At 42.3% G+C, this 18908-nt stretch overlaps 1 protein-coding gene across 9 annotated transcripts in view; it reads right to left on the reverse strand.

Moving 5' to 3' along the window:
* The window catches only part of LOC105472393 (LUC7 like 3 pre-mRNA splicing factor), a 30985-nt gene extending 13163 nt beyond the window's left edge, over nucleotides 1-17822 (reverse strand). For 2 of the 9 annotated variants that reach the window (XM_024789937.2, XM_011725596.3), the window contains exons 1-2: nucleotides 17585-17822; nucleotides 2356-2422 (exon numbers count right to left, since the gene is read on the reverse strand). In XM_024789937.2, the coding sequence (XP_024645705.1) occupies nucleotides 2356-2422; nucleotides 17585-17683 (166 nt within the window). In that variant the 5' untranslated portion in view covers nucleotides 17684-17822. Of the gene's footprint in view, nucleotides 1-1173; nucleotides 1244-1897; nucleotides 1958-2355; nucleotides 2423-17584 lie in introns of those variants that run through there. The other 7 variants (XM_071082954.1, XM_071082956.1, XM_011725595.3 and 4 more) reach the window with 5 other exon arrangements.
* Between the last annotated feature and the right edge of the window lie 1086 nt (nucleotides 17823-18908).

Here is an 18908-nt window from a genome sequence, read left to right on the forward strand (position 1 = left end):
CAACTCAGCTATAGAAACTATCTCAATACTAATTTCATATATGAGTCAAAATACATCAGATCATCAGTTTCATTTTCTTCCATTGGCCTTCTGCCTTACTTCAATCTGGGATACTTATTTTCTAAGCTCACTATAGAACTATTATCCTGATGAATTCCTTTCCTGCTCTGCAGTAGGTGAGAATTACTGGATCTCTTGTTTTTTCTTTCCTCTTTCTCAGTTTATGGACATGTTTTGGTGGAGTTTCCTGAGAAAAAGTCCATGGGAGATAAATCTGTTGAGACCCTGTATATCTGAAAATGTCTTTTTTCCCCTCATATTTTGATGTTTGGCTACATAGCTAAGCCTGGTAGACACATTTTCACTCAGCACCCTGAGGATGTTTCTCCAATGTCTTCAACTTTCCCCATTGTTACTGACCAGTCTTAGGCCATTCTGATTCATAATTCTGTGACCTACACTCACCCCCACCACCCCTACGTTCTAAAATTTTACAGGGGTATGCCTAGGTATGGATCTTTTTCATTCACTGTCCTGATCACCTGTAGGGCCTGCTCAACCTAAAGATGAATGTTCTTTAGTACCGCAAATTTTTTTCTTAAGCAATTCCCTCTGCTTTTATTCTGTCCACAACTATTAAGTTGGTAGTACAGTTCCTGGACTAAGTTTTTAAAAAATCCTTCTGTCATACTGCCCAACATTCCAGTAAACGTCCTCAATTTTATTTTCAAATCTTTCCAGCGATTTTAGTTCTATTTCTCCAGCTTTAATTTCTACGAGCTGTTTTTCAAAAACTGTTTTCCAAACTTTTTCCACAAGTTCCCTCTTTATGGCATCCTATTATTGCTGATGAATATAGTATCTTCTCATATGTCTCTGAAGATACTAAATTTCTTAAGATTTTGAGGAATCTCTCTCTGCTTTCCCCGTTATCTCCAATTCCACTAAATTCTTCTTTCTCTGTTGGTTTTCTTAATCTCTTGTGTTGAAGGCTTTCTTCGAAAGTCTGGCTGGTGGTCCTTGGCAGGCAACTAGTTTTTTAAAAAGACACTTCCAAAATCTGACTGGAAGTTAGTAGGGATTAGGCAGGGTTTGTCAGCTCATGAATGGGCTTTATCATAGGAAAACCAGGCAGTAAGACTTTCTTTTAAGAGATTCCCCAAGGGTCAGTACCTGTAGAGATCACTTCTCAGGAACTGTTCACTTTCTCTAGAGAAGAATCCTCTTTTCTTCTGCCTGGGGAAAAACATCTGGCTGTATCCTTCTAGGAACAGGGCAGAGGAGAGCCCCACCAATAAAAATATAGATTCATTTACTCTCTTTTACATTTTTTTTTTTTTTTTAACTTACTACTACTGCCCCTGCTGTGTCTGAAATCTCAAGATCTAGACTGGTCCTGCCTTAATACGCTCCTAATGCTCTAAGGCAAACATTGTACATAATGAATTGACTTCTTTTATATATCCAGAATGATCCTGGTTATGTACCATCCTTGAGAGAAATGAGGAAATTGTCAATCATTTTTTGTTTTGTGGTTCAGATAAACTAGTCTCTCTAGCCCAATTTCTCCTGAAAATAACCCTCTCTTCTCCTGGGGTCTATGGGTGGGAGAGTAAGATCAACAGATGTACAGGACCGCCTACACTAGTGGCAATTTTGCATCCTGGGGACATCTGGCAATGTCTGAAGACATTTTTGGGTGTCACAACAGGGGGTGCTACTGATTATCTAGTGGGTAAAGGCAGGGATGTTGCTAAACATCCCACAATGCATGAAAAGCCCCCTCCAAAACTGGCTCAAAATGTCAACAATGTCAAGGCTGAGAAACCCTGAACTAGACTACAGACTAATCTCTCTCATTTTCAGCCCCATGACTCAACCCTGCCTTCTGCGGTACCTGGTGCCTCCAAATCCTGAGCCTGTCCAGGGTTCTGCTGATCAAACACTCGCTTCTGTTTAGTATCCCCTTCTGCAGGCTTTTAGGGTACAGGTTGTTCTGCTCTGTTGCGTTTGCTGCTACTCCTCCATCCACTTGTCATCTTCCAAAAATTTGCTGACATCTCTAACGTTATCTCCTCTTCCATATACATCTTTTTAAAAACTTTTTCATTTAAGTGGAGTTTTGGGAGGGAGTGGAAATAGACATGTATGTTTAATCAAGCCACCATGTTTAATCAGACTGACATTTATTAATACATTCAAATATCTAAACCAAGTAAGAAATTACTTACTAACAAATCTTTTAAGAAAAAACTTTACAGAATTAGAAAGAACCAGTTTTTTTCCTCTCACCACTCCTATTCAACATTTTAAATATCATAAATTTGATAAAAGTTACACAGAAAATTAACTTACCAAGATCAGAACGTGTATTTGTGAACAATTCCGCAGGACAAAAACCACAGAGATAATATTTACAAACCTAGTAAAGAAAAACAAAGGTACTTAAAAAATTGCTTGGTTTTAAAACTGTACTGGAGAATGGTGCCAAATAACTATTTTCTCATTTCTTGAGGTATGTATGCTTCAACCAATATAAGAATTTCATTTGTTGAATCATATTAAGTTAGTGACTTTCAGACTCCTGAATTTCGATAGAAGAAAAAATATACAGTACTTGTATTACTAGTATTTTCTATTATCTATTTTTAATCACCAACTGCTGACCCCTAAGTAGCAAAAACAAATATAGGAAAGACATCCCAAAATAAAGGGCAATTTTTATATTTTTAAAAACTCTTACACTATTCTTATCATTTCAACTCTTTCGTAGATTAGGGCCTACTTACAAATTAGGATTTGGAAATAACCATCTAAATCACAGATAACACTCATTTAAAGCAATTCGGCTCCATCTTTTTGTTTAGAAGATCCTTAACACACCAGCCTCCCAAGTAACTACAACTACAGGTTCAAGCACCATGCCTGGCAAATTTTTAAAAATATTTGGAAAGATGGGGTCTTGCTACATTGCCCAGGTTGGTCTCAAACTCCTGGCTCCAAGCAATTCTCCCACCTCCGCCTCCCAAAGTGTTGGGGTTACAGGCATGAGCCACTGCTCCTAGCCACTGGATATTTTCATACATGCCAACACAGTAGACTCTTGGTGGGTTCCCACGGTATGGGGAAAAACTATTAACATAAAACCAATGTTTAATTCTCTCCCACTGGTACTTTTGTAACTCCTTCAGATATATTCCAAAACTGCTCTATCCTGAATTTAATTTTATAACACTACAAACCATGTAAATCAAAATTCCAAAATATCACCTTTCCTTCACACAAAACTTCACTGTTACTAGGTGGATTATCATTATATAATTTTTTGAAACACAGTCTTACTCACTCTGTTGCCCAGGCTGGAGTACAGTGGCACCATTTCAGCCCACTGCAAACTCTGCCTCCCAGGTTCAAGCACTTCTTCTGCCTCAGCCTCCAAAGTAGCTGGAATTACAGGTATGTGCCACCATGGCCAGCTAGTTTTTATATTTTTAGTACAGACAGGGTTTCACCATGTTGTAGGCTGGTCTCGAACTCCTGACCTCAAAACATCCATTTTGTTCAACTTTGTGTTCACTTTAAGTGCATCACAACAAAATACCAAGGCCAATACTCAATTTTTAAAAAGATTTCTTTGAGAATTTCTTTCATTTGGGGGAGGGAGGATACAGCAACCATTATGCCACTTTTACTGTGACCTAGCCTTTCAATTATATTAACCTTGAAGACCCAAAAATTTCACACAACTATATTTACTAAAAGTTATTGCCAAAATCTGCTATAATTTATAGCCATAAACTGTATGGTTGTAAAATAATTTAAAAACTAAATTTTGTGTACCATCCTCACAGACATGAAAGTTTTACTATGAACTGGCTGGGCACGGTGGCTACCGCCTGTAATCCCAGCACTTCCGGAGGCTGAGACGGGAGGATCACGAGGTTAGGAGATCAAGACCATCCCGGCTAACATGGTGAAACTCCGTCTCTACTAAAAAGACAACAAATTAGCCAGGCGTGGTGGCGGGCGCCTGTAGTCCCAGATACTCAGGAGGCTGAGGCAGGAGAATGGTGTGAACGGTGGCGGGGCAGTGGGGGGGGGGGGGGGGGGGCCCCGCGGGTGGAGCTTGCAGTGAGTCGGCCACTCCACTCCAGCCTGGGTGATAGAGCGAGACTCCGCCTCAAAAAAAAAAAAAGAGAAAGTTTTACTATTATTGTGAATTTAATCTTCACTTATAAACATTTCATTTCTATTTCCCATTTTTACAGTAATACATTCTAGGGTTTTGGAGATGATTCTATTTAAAGATTAATTTTATTGTTTTTAATAGGACTTCTACTGGCCTCATGACCAATTTAAGTGTTCCGTAAATTTAAGCTAGGCAAGACACAATGTCTATGATCCTCAGACAGGTTCACCATTAAAACAAAAACAAATAGACACATCTCTACGGTCCCTCCTGACTCTCGAAGCACGTGAAATAGGTACATTGCAACATGGCACAGTTTAAATCTGCTTATCTGCTAAAGAACCAGGGGTACCTGATGGGGCGTGGTGGCTCATGCCTGTAATCCCAGCACTTTGGGAGGTTGAGATGTGAGGACTGCTTGAGCCTCGGAGGTAGAAGTGGCAGTGTGCTGTGATCACACCACTGCACTCCAGCTAGGGTGACAGAACGTAACCTGTCTAAAAAAAAGAAAAAGAAAAAGAACCAGGGGTCGTAATTCTGCCTTGGTTTCTTCACAGTATTAAAAAAAGGGAGATAGGCTGGGCCCAATGGCTTATGCCTGTAATCCCAGCACTTTGGGAGGCCAAAGCAGGAGAATCATTTGAGCCTAGCCTGGGCAACACAGTGAGACCTTGTCTCTGAAAAAAAAAAAAAAAAAAAAGAAAAGAAAACAATTAGCTAGGTATGTGTCACACACCTGTGGTTCCAGCTACTTGGGTGGCTAGGGTGGAACGGTCGGTCATTTGAGCCCAGGAGGTTGAGGCTGCAGTGAGTGGCGATCATGCCACTGCACTTCAGCCTGGGTGAAAGAGCAAGACTCAATTAAATAAAAAAAGAGGTAATAAATTTCTTATAGTGGGATTGTAAAGATTAAACTGTATACATTTGCTAAACTGAAAGAAAAAGGTGTTGGCTTATGTAAAAGCTAAAGCAACTCCATCTTGGGTGTTAAACTGCCAGGCTGCCTTCCAATTAACTCCAATTCCAGGAATGCCCCTAAGATTTCTTTTTTTTTTTTTTTTGAGACGGAGTCTCGCTCTGTCACCCAGGCTGGAGTACAGTGGCCGGATCTCAGCTCACTGCAAGCTCCGCCTCCCGGGTTCACGCCATTCTCCTGCCTCAGCCTCCCGAGTAGCTGGGACTACAGGCGCCTGCCACCTCGCCCGGCTAAGTTTTTGTATTTTTAGTAGAGACGGGGTTTCACTGTGTTAGCCAGGATGGTCTCAATCTCCTGACCTCGTGATCCGCCCGTCTCGGCCTCCCAAAGTGCTGGGATTACAGGCTTGAGCCACCGCGCCCGGCCAAGATTTCTATTTTATCTACTGCTCCTTGTGTTAAGAACACGTACTTCCTGTAGTCCCAGCTACTCGGGAGGCTGAGGCAGGAGAATGGCGTGAACCCGGGAGGCGGAGCTTGCAGTGAGCCGAGATTGCGCCACTGCACTCCAGCTTGGGCGACAGAGCAAGACTCCGTCTCAAAAAAAAAAAAAAAAAAAAAGAACACGTACTTACTGTAAATCCTGCCCTTAGGTCAAAACAATTTTGATGATTGTGTACTTAACATAAATCTTGCCCATAAGTAATTATCCTACACATGCCTTCTGAAGCACAGATACCCTTTCCCTATGGTACATAGGCCCTGGGTCTGAGGAGATGTCATCTTGTCTTGCCACCAGCAGCTGCCCGAGACAGACCTGACTTCTGTTCATAGGTTCCTATTACCTGTCTCCAAGAAACTGGATTTGTCAGCCTCTTTCTTCGGCCTCTCAGACTTTGGGGATAGGTTTCCGTAGACCTACCATAGACCTGTCCACTGCAGATTATTATTTTACATGTTTTTCTGCACTGTGTAGAACAAATAACACATGCCTGTCTGTGGGCTAACCAGGAGCTACCTAATCAAGTCCAATCACCCCATTGGAGACCACATGACTTGCCCTGATAGCATCCAGCTATATCTACAGAATCCAAACTAGAATCCATTTCCCCAATCCAGTTCTGAGTGTTCCTTCCACTTCAACTCTCCTGCTTTACCATTTAATGGTACATCAAAATTATTTGTTACTCTATGCAACAAACTAGCTACCTGGACTGCTTCTTTCAACTCTCTCCAGAGTCTGATTTTAACTAAAAATATTAACAAGGGATCCGAAAAAACGGGAAGAACATATTTGGGTGCTTCAAATAAAGTCATCAATAATGATAGTAAGAATAAACCCAGACAGGCCAGGTGTGGTGGCTCAGGCCTGTAATCCCAGCACTTTGGGAGGCGGAGGCGGGTGGATCACCTGAGGTCAGGAGTTCAAGACCAGACTGGCCAACATGGTGAAACCCGGTCTCTACAAAAATAGAAAAATTGGCCAGGCATGATGGCGAGTGCCTGTAATCCCAGCTACTTGGGAGGCTGAAGCGGGAGAATCGCTTGAACCCAGGAGGGAGAGGTTGCAGCGAGCTGAGATCGCACCACTATAGAGACAGACTGTCTCAAAAAAAGAATAAACCCAGAGAATTCTTACTTTTGGACATAATCATGACAACTGCTCAAGTTTTGGAATACTAGCATTCTTCATTTAATAGTAATCCCTAAAAGACACAAATGCTTATTACAGATTAATACCCATGCAAATTCTCTAAATACCGACATAATCGTGACTTATCCTCTTAACAAATTTAAGGCAACACTAGTGACAACAAGTGTTCAATCTCATTAACAGTTTTATTTTTATTTTTTTGAGACAGAGCCTCTCTCTTGCCCAGGTTGGAGTGCAGTGGCGCGATCTTGGCTCAATGCAACCTCCGCCTCCCAGGTTCAAGCAATTCTCCTGCCTCAGCCTCCTGAGGAGCTGGGATTACAGGAGCATACCACAACGTCTGGCTAATTTTTGTATTTTTAGTAGATGGGGTTAAGCCATGTTGGCCAGGCTGGTCTCGAACTCCTGACCTCAAATGATCCGCCCACCTCAGCCTCCCAAAGTGCTGGGATTACAGGCATGAGCCACAGCACCAGGCCCATTAAGGACATCTTAATGATTTTTGTCTTTCTGTATCTACTTAGATCCAACACTAAGCAATACAATTCTCCCTTGAGCTAATCAAATATTTTCAATGCCCTCTGTACTATTTTTACGTCTTTTTTTTTTTGGAGACAGAGTCTTACTGTCGCCCAGGCTGGAGTGCAGTGGTTCGATTTCGGCTCACCACCTCTACCTCCCAGGCTCAAGCAATTCTCGTGCCTCAGCCTCCCAAGCTGGGATTATGGGCAACTGCCATCATGCCTGGCTAATTTTTGTATTTTTAATAGATATGGGATTTTACCATGGTTGATCTCGAACTCCTGGCCTGTCTGCACTATTTTTGTTAAACTGCTTATCATAAAGATAACAGACTGGAAGTGGTGGCTCACACCTGTAATCTCAGCACTTTGGGAGGCTGAGGCAGGTGGATGGCTTAAGCTCAAGAGTTTGAAACCAGCCCAGGCAACATGGCAAGACCCCATCTCCACTAATACAAAAAATTGAGCCGGGGGTGGTGCGAGCCTACAGTCCCAACTACTCGGGAGGCTGGGGTGGCAGGACTGCTCGAGCCCAGGAGGTTGATGTTGCAGTGAGCCGAGATCGTGCCACTGCGCTCCAGCCTGGGTGACACAGCCAGACACTGTCTCCCCGCCCTCCCCCCCAAAAAAATATATATATAAATGTATTCATATTCACTATCTACTTTGATTATCTAAATACTGGCAACACAACTCATGTTGGAAACAGTAAAACTGACAGGGACTTAAATTTTAAAAATCTAAATAGCCAATCCTAATTACTATATACAGTAAGTCCTTGAATAATGTGATGAGGCAAAAAAAAAAAAGATTCCCAGTTAGGGCTAACTGTGTGGGAGTATGCAAGTTCTCCCCATGTCTGTATGGGTTTTCTCCCAGTACTCTGGTTTCCTTCCACATCCCAAAGCTGTGCACAGTAAGTGAAATGGCATGGCTAAGTCCCAGTCTAGGTGAGTGTGGGTGTGTGAGTACGGGAGGGCATCTTGTCCAGGGTTAGTTCCCGCCTTGCATCCTGGGCAGCCGGGATCAGCTCTGGCCACCCGCCACCCTGAACTGGAATAAGGAGGCTGGAAAGGAATTAATACAAATTATTGTAAAACAAAAGTTTGTAAAGCATATGATAATCACACAAATGCATGACAATAAACAGCGTAGTCCAAAAGTGGTTGGTGAGTTTATCAAATTTATTATTGTGTTGGAACTGAATGGAGGTAGGAGGTGCTTCTGACAGTGTTCAAGTTGTAAACATTTATTCCTTGACTTAACCCACCACCACAATTGCCATCACTCACTGATTCACCAAAAACTGGGTAATTATCTCGCTTTTATTCATCTTTCTTAAATGTATGTATAACTCAAATTTATCTCAATGTTTGATGTCAGAAATGTTTTGGGTCGTTTTTAGTTATGTTTTTGTAAGCAGAAATGTGCCATAGAAACCTAACTCTTCTTTATATTAACTAATCTATGGTAAAACTTTTGTTATATGTAATTTCAACTGAAGTCACAGTTTCCAAGAAGCCATTAACAACGTTAAATGAAGACTTACTGTTTCTGAAACAGGACATATTACTGGAATACTTCAAATGTCACATATACACAAATATTGATTAATTTAGAATCCAGGAATACCTGGAAATTTTATTAGCTAAAAAAAGGAACACGAGCCAGGTGCAGTGGCTCATGCCTGCAATCCTAGCACTCTGGGAGGCCGAGGCAGGCAGATCACTTGAAGCCAGGAGTTCGAGACCAGCCTGGCCAAAATGGCAAAACGCCATCTCTACTAAAAATACAAAAATTAGCCAAGCGGCCAGGCCCGGTGGCTCAAGCCTCTAATCCCAGCACTTTGGGAGGCCGAGACGGGTGGATCACGAGGTCAGGAGATCGAGACCATCCTGGCTAACACGGTGAAACCCAGTCTCTACTAAAAAAATACAAAACAACTAGCCGGGCAAGGTGGCGGGCACCTGTAGTCCCAGCTACTCGGGAGGCTGAGGCAGAAGAATGGCGTAAACCCGGGAGGCGGAACTTGCAGTGAGCTGAGATCCGGCCACTGCACTCCAGCCTGGGCGACAGAGCAAGACTCCATCTCAAAAAAAAAAAAAAAAAAAAAAAAAATTAGCCAGGCATAGTGGCACACGCCTGTAATTCCAGCTACTCGGGAGACTGAGGCACAAGAATCGCTTGAACCTGGGAGGCGGAGGATTGCAGTGAGCTGGTATCGCGCCACTGCACTCCGGCCTAGCCAACAGAGCAAGGCTCTGTTTCAAAAAAACAACCTTTCACGCTGTAGTCTTTTGTCACTTCTGCCTTAATATTAACAGTTTAATTCTGTAAGTAAATATTTTCTTTCTAGCTAAAAGAGTTCAATTCATTGTATTAAAGATAAACCCCCAAAGAGAAAATTTTTAATAAAAGAATTTATAACAAAAATTATGTCCCTGATAACATATAGTTTTATGTTTCAGCTATACCACGACCACACATTCATTTCCATGCCTTTAATTTTATTACATGTACCTTTGCAGGCATGATTCACTATTTATTGCCTACACAAACTTCTAGTAAAATTTCAATCAATCTTCCACAGCAGCCAGTTAGTCATCAACTCTCTTCTGCTTAGAAGCCTTCAGTTATTTCCCAATGTAATAAAGTCTAAACTTTTAACAAGGCTTATAAAAACTACTTAAAACCAAGTTCCTGCCTACCTATCTACACTCCCCCACCCAACAAAAAGAAACACACTATAATACTATTTAAAATTTGCCAAATTCACTGATTTTTCTCCAGCTCTTCCTTCAGGCTGGTAAGGTGTCTTCTCTCTCCTCTCCCTCAGGCTAATTCCTACCAATCTTTTAGGTAACTGTATTTAAAGACCGCTTTGTCTGAGAGGCCTTTTCTGAGTATCCATCCCAGTCTGGGTTATGCACTCCTTTCCTGTGTGCACTGTACAGTTGACTTTTGAACTCAGGGAGCTAGGGGCACTGCTATGGTTTGGATATGCTTTGTTTGGTCCCAAAAAAACATTCTTGTGGCAGTGAATTGCCATTCTTAGTTGATTGGAAAATTGGTTGAACAGTGTCTGGCACTCCTAGCCATGCAATCTTTGCACATGCTAGCTCCCCTTCTGCCATGAGTGGAAGCAGTCTGGGGCCCTCACCAGATAGGTGCCAGCTATCATGCTTCTTGTACAGCCTGTGGAAATGAACTAAATAAACCTCTTTTCTTTATAAATTATCCAGCCTCAGGTATTCCTTTGTAACAACTGAGAGAGTTACTGACCCTAACTCCCCCAAAACTTAACTAATAGCCTACAACTGACTGGAAGCGTTATGATAACATTAACAGTTGGTTAACACGTATGTTGTAAATTATGTACTATATACTGTATTCTTTTTCTTTTTTTTTTGAGACAAAGTCTCGCTCTGTCAACCAGGCTGGAGCGCAGTGGCGTGATCTCAGCTCACTGCAACCTCCACCTCCCGGGTTCAAGCAATTCTCCTGCCTCAGCCTCCAGAGTAGTTGGGATTACAGGCAGCAGCCACAACACCTGGCTAATTTTTTATTTTTAGTAGAGACAGGGTTTCACCATGTTGGCCAGGCTGGTCTCCAACTCCTGACCTCAAGTGATCCGCCCCCCTCGGCCTCCCAAAGTGCTGGGATTAGAGACGTAAGCCACCGTGCCTGGCTATATACTGTATTCCTACAATAAAGTAAGCTAGAGATGTGCATTGTAGAATGTTTAGGGAAAAAAATAACTATAAGTAAGCTAGAGAAAAAAATCTGAAAACACATTTACAGTGCTACATTTATCAATACCCTAAGTTTAGGTCATCCGTATACAAAAGATGAATTGCCTAAAATGCCAGCAACCCCAGGTGCAGATCTCAGTCTACGTACATATAAAGCAATTTAACTTCTTGTATTGTCATGACTTTTCTGCTTCTTGGGAGCACTTCCAATACGAGCTGCACTCGTATGGGTCTCAGGGCATTATTCAAAGTTTATGGTATGGTACATAGGCCAGGTGCTGTGGCTCACACCTCTAATCCCAGCACGTGGGTGGATCACTTAAGGCCTGGAGTTCGAGCCCAGCCTGGCCAACGTGACAAAACCCCATCTCTACTAAAAATACAAAACTTAGCCAGACATGGTGGTACACGCCTGTAATCTCAGCTACTTGGGAGGCTGAGGCATGAGAACTGCTTGAACCTGGGAAGCAAAGGTTGCAGTGAGCCGAGATGGCACCACTGCACCCCAGCCTGGGTGACAAAAGCAAGACTGTCTCAAAAACAACAACAAAACACAAAACAGCAAAAGTTTATATGGTATTGCAATAAACATAATGAAAATACACAAGAACCAAGGTATCATTTTTTACTGTGATAGGCAATTTACTATAGACACCAACTGCTCATGCAGAGATTGAGTCACAGGTCATAGGGCATTTTAAGTGGATCCTGGCAACACTTGAGCTCACTGTAATAGCAACAGGTGGCTACGAAATTATTACAGTATTACAGTATGTACTATAGTTAATTTTGTGCAGTTATTACTTAATCTTTACTTTCTCTCGACGGCTAGTGGCACCATGTAGTGTGTGCATAAGTTTTCATAAAGTTTAACTTTTTATGATTAGTATGTATTTTCTGGTAGGAAAATGATAAACTAGTATATACATCTATTTTATGTATTTGTGATGCACTTTTCTTGTATTTAAAAAATATTTCTAGGCTATGTGATTTGTCTTCAAGTTTTTTCAAATTGTTGCAAATCTCCAAAAAATTTTCCAATATATTTATTGAAAAAAATCCACGTATAAAGCAAACACACTCAACTCAAACCCGTGTTGTTCAAGGGTCAATTTTACTTTGCCCAATGGTGGCATTTATCATATTCTGTTATGGAAATGCATTTACATTCAACTGGAATAATCCCTACTGGGAAAAAAAAAAGTGCATTTACTCCTTCCTGTCACCAATACCTGATGGCTCTTTAGGACCAAGTGCTATACCTGTACTATCCTGCTGTTATCTACCTAAGGGCAAAACATTTTTCTTTTTTAAATGGAGTCTCACTCCTGTCGCACAGGCTGGAGTGCAGTGGCACAATCTCGGCTCACTGCAACCTCCACCTCCCAGGTTCAAGCTGTTCTCCTTCCTCGGCCTCCCAAGTAGCTGGGATTACAGGCATGCGCCACCATGCCTGGCTAATTTTTGTATTTTTAGTAGAGACGGGTTTTCACCATGTTGGCCAGGCTGGTCTCAAACCCCTGACCTCAGGTGATGCACCCGCCTCAGCCTCGCAAAGTGCTAGGATTACAGACGTGAGCCACTGCGCCCGGCAGAGCAATACTTTTTCGCTGGATAAATGAATACAACAATGTTCCTAACCTACTAGTAAGAATGAAGAGAAGGACTGGGCACGGTGGCTCACACCTGTAATCCCAGCACTTTGGGAGGCCTAGGGAGGATCACTTGTTGTCAGGAATTCAAGACCAGCCCGGTAAACATGGTGAAACCCCATCTCTACCACAATACAAAAATTAGCCAGGCACGGTGGCATGCACCTGTAAATCCACCTACTCTGGAGGCTGAGGCAGGAGAATCGCTTGAACCCGGGAGCTGAGATCACACCACTGCACTCCAGCCTGGGCAACAGAGCAAGACTCCATGGGGGGGGGGGGGAAGAAGAGAAAATATTTCATAAAATGAAGAACTGTATTAGGAAAAAGTCAATGTTACAAACTTAAGCTACCTTCTCCTTTCATGAGGAAATCAAGTCTAATAACATATATAATGACAGACACACAAACACATTTTCCTAAAGCAACCAAAGATTTAGTAAATACCTTACTATTATTTTCAGTGTGATTATGGTATTGTGGTTATTTTATTCTATTTCTTTTTTGAGACAGAGTGTCACTCTGTTGCCCAGGCTGGACTGTGGTGGCACCATCTCAGCTCACTGCAACCTCTGCCTCCTGGGTTGAAAGGATCCTCCCCCTTCAACCTCTGGAGTAGCTGGGATTACAGGCATGCACCACTTCGCCTAGCTAATTTTTTTTTATTTTTTAGTAGAGACGGGGTTTCACCATGTTGGCCAGGCTAGTCTCGAACTCCTGGACTCAAGCGATCCGCCTGCGTTGGCCTCCCAATGTTGAGATTACAGGTGTGAGCCACCATGCCTGGTCGGCTATGTTTTTTTAAAAGTCCTTATATTTTACAGATAAACAATGATGGATTTAAGGCTGAAATACAGAATTGCTTCAAAATAATGGAAGGGCTACAGAGGAAATAATATTGACCACGTGCTAATATTACTGAATTGGGTATGGGTACATGGGGAGTTCATTATATTATACTATTCACTCTAATTCTGTATGTTTTGGGAAGAAAAGCAAACAGTAATTACATAAACATATAACACATGGACTGCTGGCAATTCTGAGAAGCCAACACTTACTATGTTACTATGGAGTAAGGTAGGAAATGAGGAAATGCCAGACGGGCACGGTGGCTCATGCCTGTAACCTCAGCAACTTTGGGAGACTGAGGTAGGCAGATCACTTGAGGTCAAGAGTTTTGAGACCAGTCTGGCCAACATGGTGAAACCCTGTCTACTAAAAATACAAAAATTAGCCATGTGTGGTGGCGCACACCTGCAATCCCAGTTACTCGGCATGCTGAGGCCAGGAGATGGAGGTTGTAGTGAGCCAAGATCATGCCACTACACTTCAGCCTGGGTGACAGAGACAGACTCTGTCTCAAAAAAAAAAAAAAAAGGGGGGGGGTATGGGGTGGGGTAGAAAATGCTTACTTTTCTATCTTACTCCATTGTAACACAGTATAAAGTTACTATGAACATTTTGGTGACTCTGAATGAAAACTAGTAAAATACATATTAATAGATGCCATCGTGCATTACAATTACTATTTTTTTGCTTTCGATTTTCACTCCCAAATTCTGAACATTTTTAAAGCAAAAAGAAAAAGTTTACAAGTAAAAAATGTGGACAGAAGCCTTAACTGTTTTCCCTTTTCTAAACAATTTTTCAGTGTCAATGACAGTATCTGCTAACATTCCAAAGATTTCAGAAAAGAACATTTAGTTCAATTTCCTTCATAAATTATTAAACCTTCATGTTAAACCTTCATGGAAGGGAGGGTAGGCTTGAATTTGATAAATGGAAGAAAACTCATTTCAGATATTAGAATCAGTGTTAACAAAATTAAGTAATTTCATTTTCAGGTCGAGATCTAGAATATAAAAACCTCAATTTGAACTACAAAATTTCTGTCTTGCTACATAAAAAAATAACAAAAGCTCCAGATCAGACTTTACAATTTACTTACAATCTTCTGATAATATGGCTACTAGTGCCTTCTCTGGCAAACACTGAAATTAAACCCTCACTGAAAGGTACTCCCCCTAGGCAGTCAGTTACAATCACATGCTTCCCTCATCTCTGTAGTTGTTTAGGATTAACCAAGCAACTGCTTAGTGCAAAACACCAAAACAATAATCTCAAACAATTGCAAAATACAAACAAACAGGGTGGGAGGGTGTACCAATGAATCCATGAAACAGTATCAAACTCGATTTGACTTTAGCTGAAAAGTTTCTGAGATCCAGAGGTAGCAATCTACAAAGTTGAAAATGCCTGTAAAAGCACTAGCCCTAGTAAAACACCTTGGTGAAGGTTACATACACACCATTACAAATAAGTGGTCGATGATTTTGCATCACAGATGCATTCTTCACTTGAAACTGAGCTTCGCAAGTGCTGCTTGTTCACATATCACTCATCATGAAAAGGAGAAAAAAGCACAGTAGTAGAATCTACTACCAAATTAATACCAATTACGATTTAATTGTGCAGATACGCACAATTAAAAGCCCAGGACTAATCAGGATGGGTCAGGAAACAGTAGGTCACAAACTTTAGAATGCCTAAGAGGAGCCATTTTAAAAAATGCAGATACTGGGACCCTTCCCCAAGACTGTTGAATCAGACTCCCTGGGAAGGGGAGTTCAAGGCGTTGAAGTACAGAAATCTGCATTTAAAACAAATTCCACAGGTCAAATACAGCTATCTAGGGACTACTTTTAACACTAAGCTAAAGTCACCATTTTGACTGTTAAATACCTACAGATGCCTCGGCAACTGTCGTTTTAATAAATGGTTGCTTCCTTTCCTTATTTTGGTATTCATCTCTATTCCAAAGAAAAAACAAGGACCTAATACAGCTGAAATGGCTTCTTCCATTTAATGCAAGTATGGCCAAGAAAAATTTCCAGATGTAATAGGAATGCAAAAATATGTTAAAATATCAGACTATAGTGATGGTGAATCCTTTTCAGCATATAATGGGTTTGACCATCCCTGCAGGGTTAGCACTAACAGCCAACAGTACAAGAATACGCAGATGACCCGGAAACGATATCAAGAGCTTCCCCAGCTTTATTACACAATAATTCCACTTATTTAGATGAGACCATGTGCTTTGTTTTTGGTCAACACTACCAACATTTTCCCTGCAGATATGAATCTGAAATGTCAGTAACCTTCAATCTAGAATGAAGTGCAATTTGTCATTAAGGCATTAAATAATTTAGTAACAAACACTGAAAGTTAAAATTAGTGAAAAGTACTAAAACTGAAAGCAAAGCAGATTATGGCTGAGATGACATAAAACCTAAATTGCTATTCTGAGGGCCTCATCATTGCAGAGTCATAAACCCATCGCATACAATGTAATCTGGCAACAAATTACCCCGGGAAAGAAAAGTTTCTCTAAAACGTGTTCAAAGCCAAGGGCGCAGAGATACAAGCCTGCTCCAACTGATAAGCAGTGCAATGGAAAACATTTTTCTCTTGAATTCAAAATGCACAAATATCCTATTGCATATCAGCTGAATCGCCATAATGTTTTGGTTTGATTTTACCTTCCTTAGGATTTTGAGCGTTATTCCTAACACCTTTGCAAAGTTTAGACTGAAAGGTTAGAGTTAGGTAGTTAAAAAAAAAAAATTTTAAGTTACTTCGCTGTAACAAAGATGCCTACAAAAGATGGTCAAGATAAGCAGTTCCTTAGTCTCCTACTGTGAGAAATGGGGGGAGTGCTGTGGGGAGCCTACATGTTAAAAATAAAAACAAAAAACCTACCTCTTAAAAACAATAAATTCTACTCTAAGAATGTTTCATACTACTTTGGAATCAGGTAGCACCCCAACACAACTTGAGCCAAACTTACTCTTTCTTAAGGTACTAAAAGAAGTCATCTAGCACCAACTTGCTTTCCTACACTGCAAAAAAGAAATTTTACCTTCACTAAAGCCTACGTTTAAAAAGAGTTAAGAAAATAGTTTTCTAAAGAAGCATGCATTACCTGAACGATTCCTTCATACTTTGATTAGCAATTGTTTTAAAATTAGCATGTTAGATTACAACCGCAAAGTAAAATTAAATTCTGTATCTATTCTCCAGATAAGACCTAAAGTAAACATTACACTGCATGTTCAAAACTAGATCAAAATACTTAAAATGTTACAGTATGTGCAGAGAAACAGTTTCATAGGATTGTGGAAAGCTAACTACAAAGATTAGTTTCCTCAGTTGCCAAGACTTTGGGTGAGCCTTTTTAAGTCTCACCAGTGAAACTGGGGTTATAATATTTACCTTTACTCACAGGGCTAAGGGCATCAAATGAGTTTGATGTTTTAGAAAAAATCTTGACAGCTTATTAGAATACTGTTAACGAACAATATTTGTAAATCATCACGGTAACCCCTAACAAGTAAACTACTTATTTTACATTTCTATCTCCCCGTATAAGCATCTTGCTGTAATTACTGAAATAAAATACCGCCACGATTTTTACCATGAATCCTAGTCAGAAATTTCAGTCTAAATACGACGTTCAACCCAAACTACAGAAGAATGTGCCCTTCTCCCTATTTCACAATGAGGTGAAACCTCGGAGCCGCTAGATTTAATAAGATGCTGCTATACTTCTTTCCCGCGTTTCCCCGCCTCATCAAGGTGCTTTTCAATTCTGCCAAAGGTTCTCCTGGACCCCCTTGATACTAGAACAACAAAACCAAATCACCCCCATCCCCGGGTCCGGACACCATCCTCCCTCCTGGGCCATCCTCCCTCCTGGCTCCCTGGGCACCGGATCAGACGCTCGACCCCGGTGCGGCCCTGGCCCCACATTGCGCCGCGGCCCGGCGGGCCACAGCCCGCGCCCGCTCCCCTCCCCCACGGAGCCCGGCCTCAGGCCCAAGGCCCGCGGGACTTACGCTCTCGTGGTCCCACCGCACGTTGCTGCGCTTCTCGTCCGGGGCTAGGTTTCGGTCCCGGCCCATTAACTCATCCAACAACTGCGCGGCCGAAATCATGGTGCTTCCTTCGGGCGGCTGTTCCCACCAGCCCAGGCACCCGCCAACGAAAACACGGGCGACACCGTCGCCAATCTCCTCGGCCCGCTCTCAGGCCGAAAACCCTCCTATACACAGGAGCCGACAAGACAAAATGGCCGCCGCGCGGCCGCCTTCCCAGCATGCCGTGCGCCTACGGGACACGCCCAGGCCCGGGCGGAGAGGGCGGGCTCGGCTTCCGCCGTCTAGGGGCGGGGCCCGCGGTGGCCGGGTCCGGACTCCGCCCCTGCCTAGAGGCCGTGGGGCCAGGTAATGCCTGCCCGCGCACTTCCCCCAGTTCCCAGTTTTCCCGAGCTTCTTCACAGTGAGAAATTGGAATCTGGGTCTTGAAGCCTGGACACCGCTTCAAAATGGAGAAGACAGTGTCTCCTTTAGTCCACGTGGTGCACATGGTGCCTCATGCAGCGGGGGAAACTGAAGATTCCGGCTTCCGACTCCGTTTTGCTAGTCGCTGCGCTCGCGCCTCTTGCACCTGGCTTTGTCCTCCCACCCTGAGTCTCCTGATTAACAGGATGGGAAATCGAGGCGAGAAGAGACAAGGCAGCTTCTAAAATATGGGGATTCAGTCCTACATCAGATTCCTCCCAGTGAGGAATTTTTTAAAAAGATATTGATCCAGTAGGCCAGGTGCGGTGGCTCAAGCCTGTAATCCCAGCACTTTGGGAGGCCGAAGCGGGCGGATCACCTGAGGTCGGGAGTTCAAGATCAGCCTGATCAACATGGAGAAACCCCGTCTCTACTAAAAATACAAAATTAGCTTGGCGTGGTGGCGCATGCCTGTAATCCCAACTACTCAGGAGGCTGAGGCAGGAGAATCGCTTGAATCCGGGAGGCGGAGGTTGCAGTGAGCCGAGATCGCACCATTGCACTCCAGCCTGGGCAACAAGAGCAAAACTCCATCTCAAAAAAAAAAAAAAAAAAAAAAAAAAATATATATATATATATATATACACACACACACACACACACACACATATAGATAGATCCATTTATTCAACAAATGGTATGTGCCAGGCACTGTGCTTGAAGCTAAACTCAGAACCTTTCAGACAGTCCATGCTCCCGCAGACCTGTGCATTGGCGAGGGAGATAATCGCTGAAGAAATAACACAAATATATCAACATAAATTGGGATAATGCTCTAGTACAGTTAAGGGTATGGTCTCTAAAGCCAGATTGCCTGGGT

The sequence above is a fragment of the Macaca nemestrina genome, chromosome 17 (genome assembly GCF_043159975.1).
Source record: "Macaca nemestrina isolate mMacNem1 chromosome 17, mMacNem.hap1, whole genome shotgun sequence".
NCBI lineage: Eukaryota > Metazoa > Chordata > Mammalia > Primates > Cercopithecidae > Macaca > Macaca nemestrina.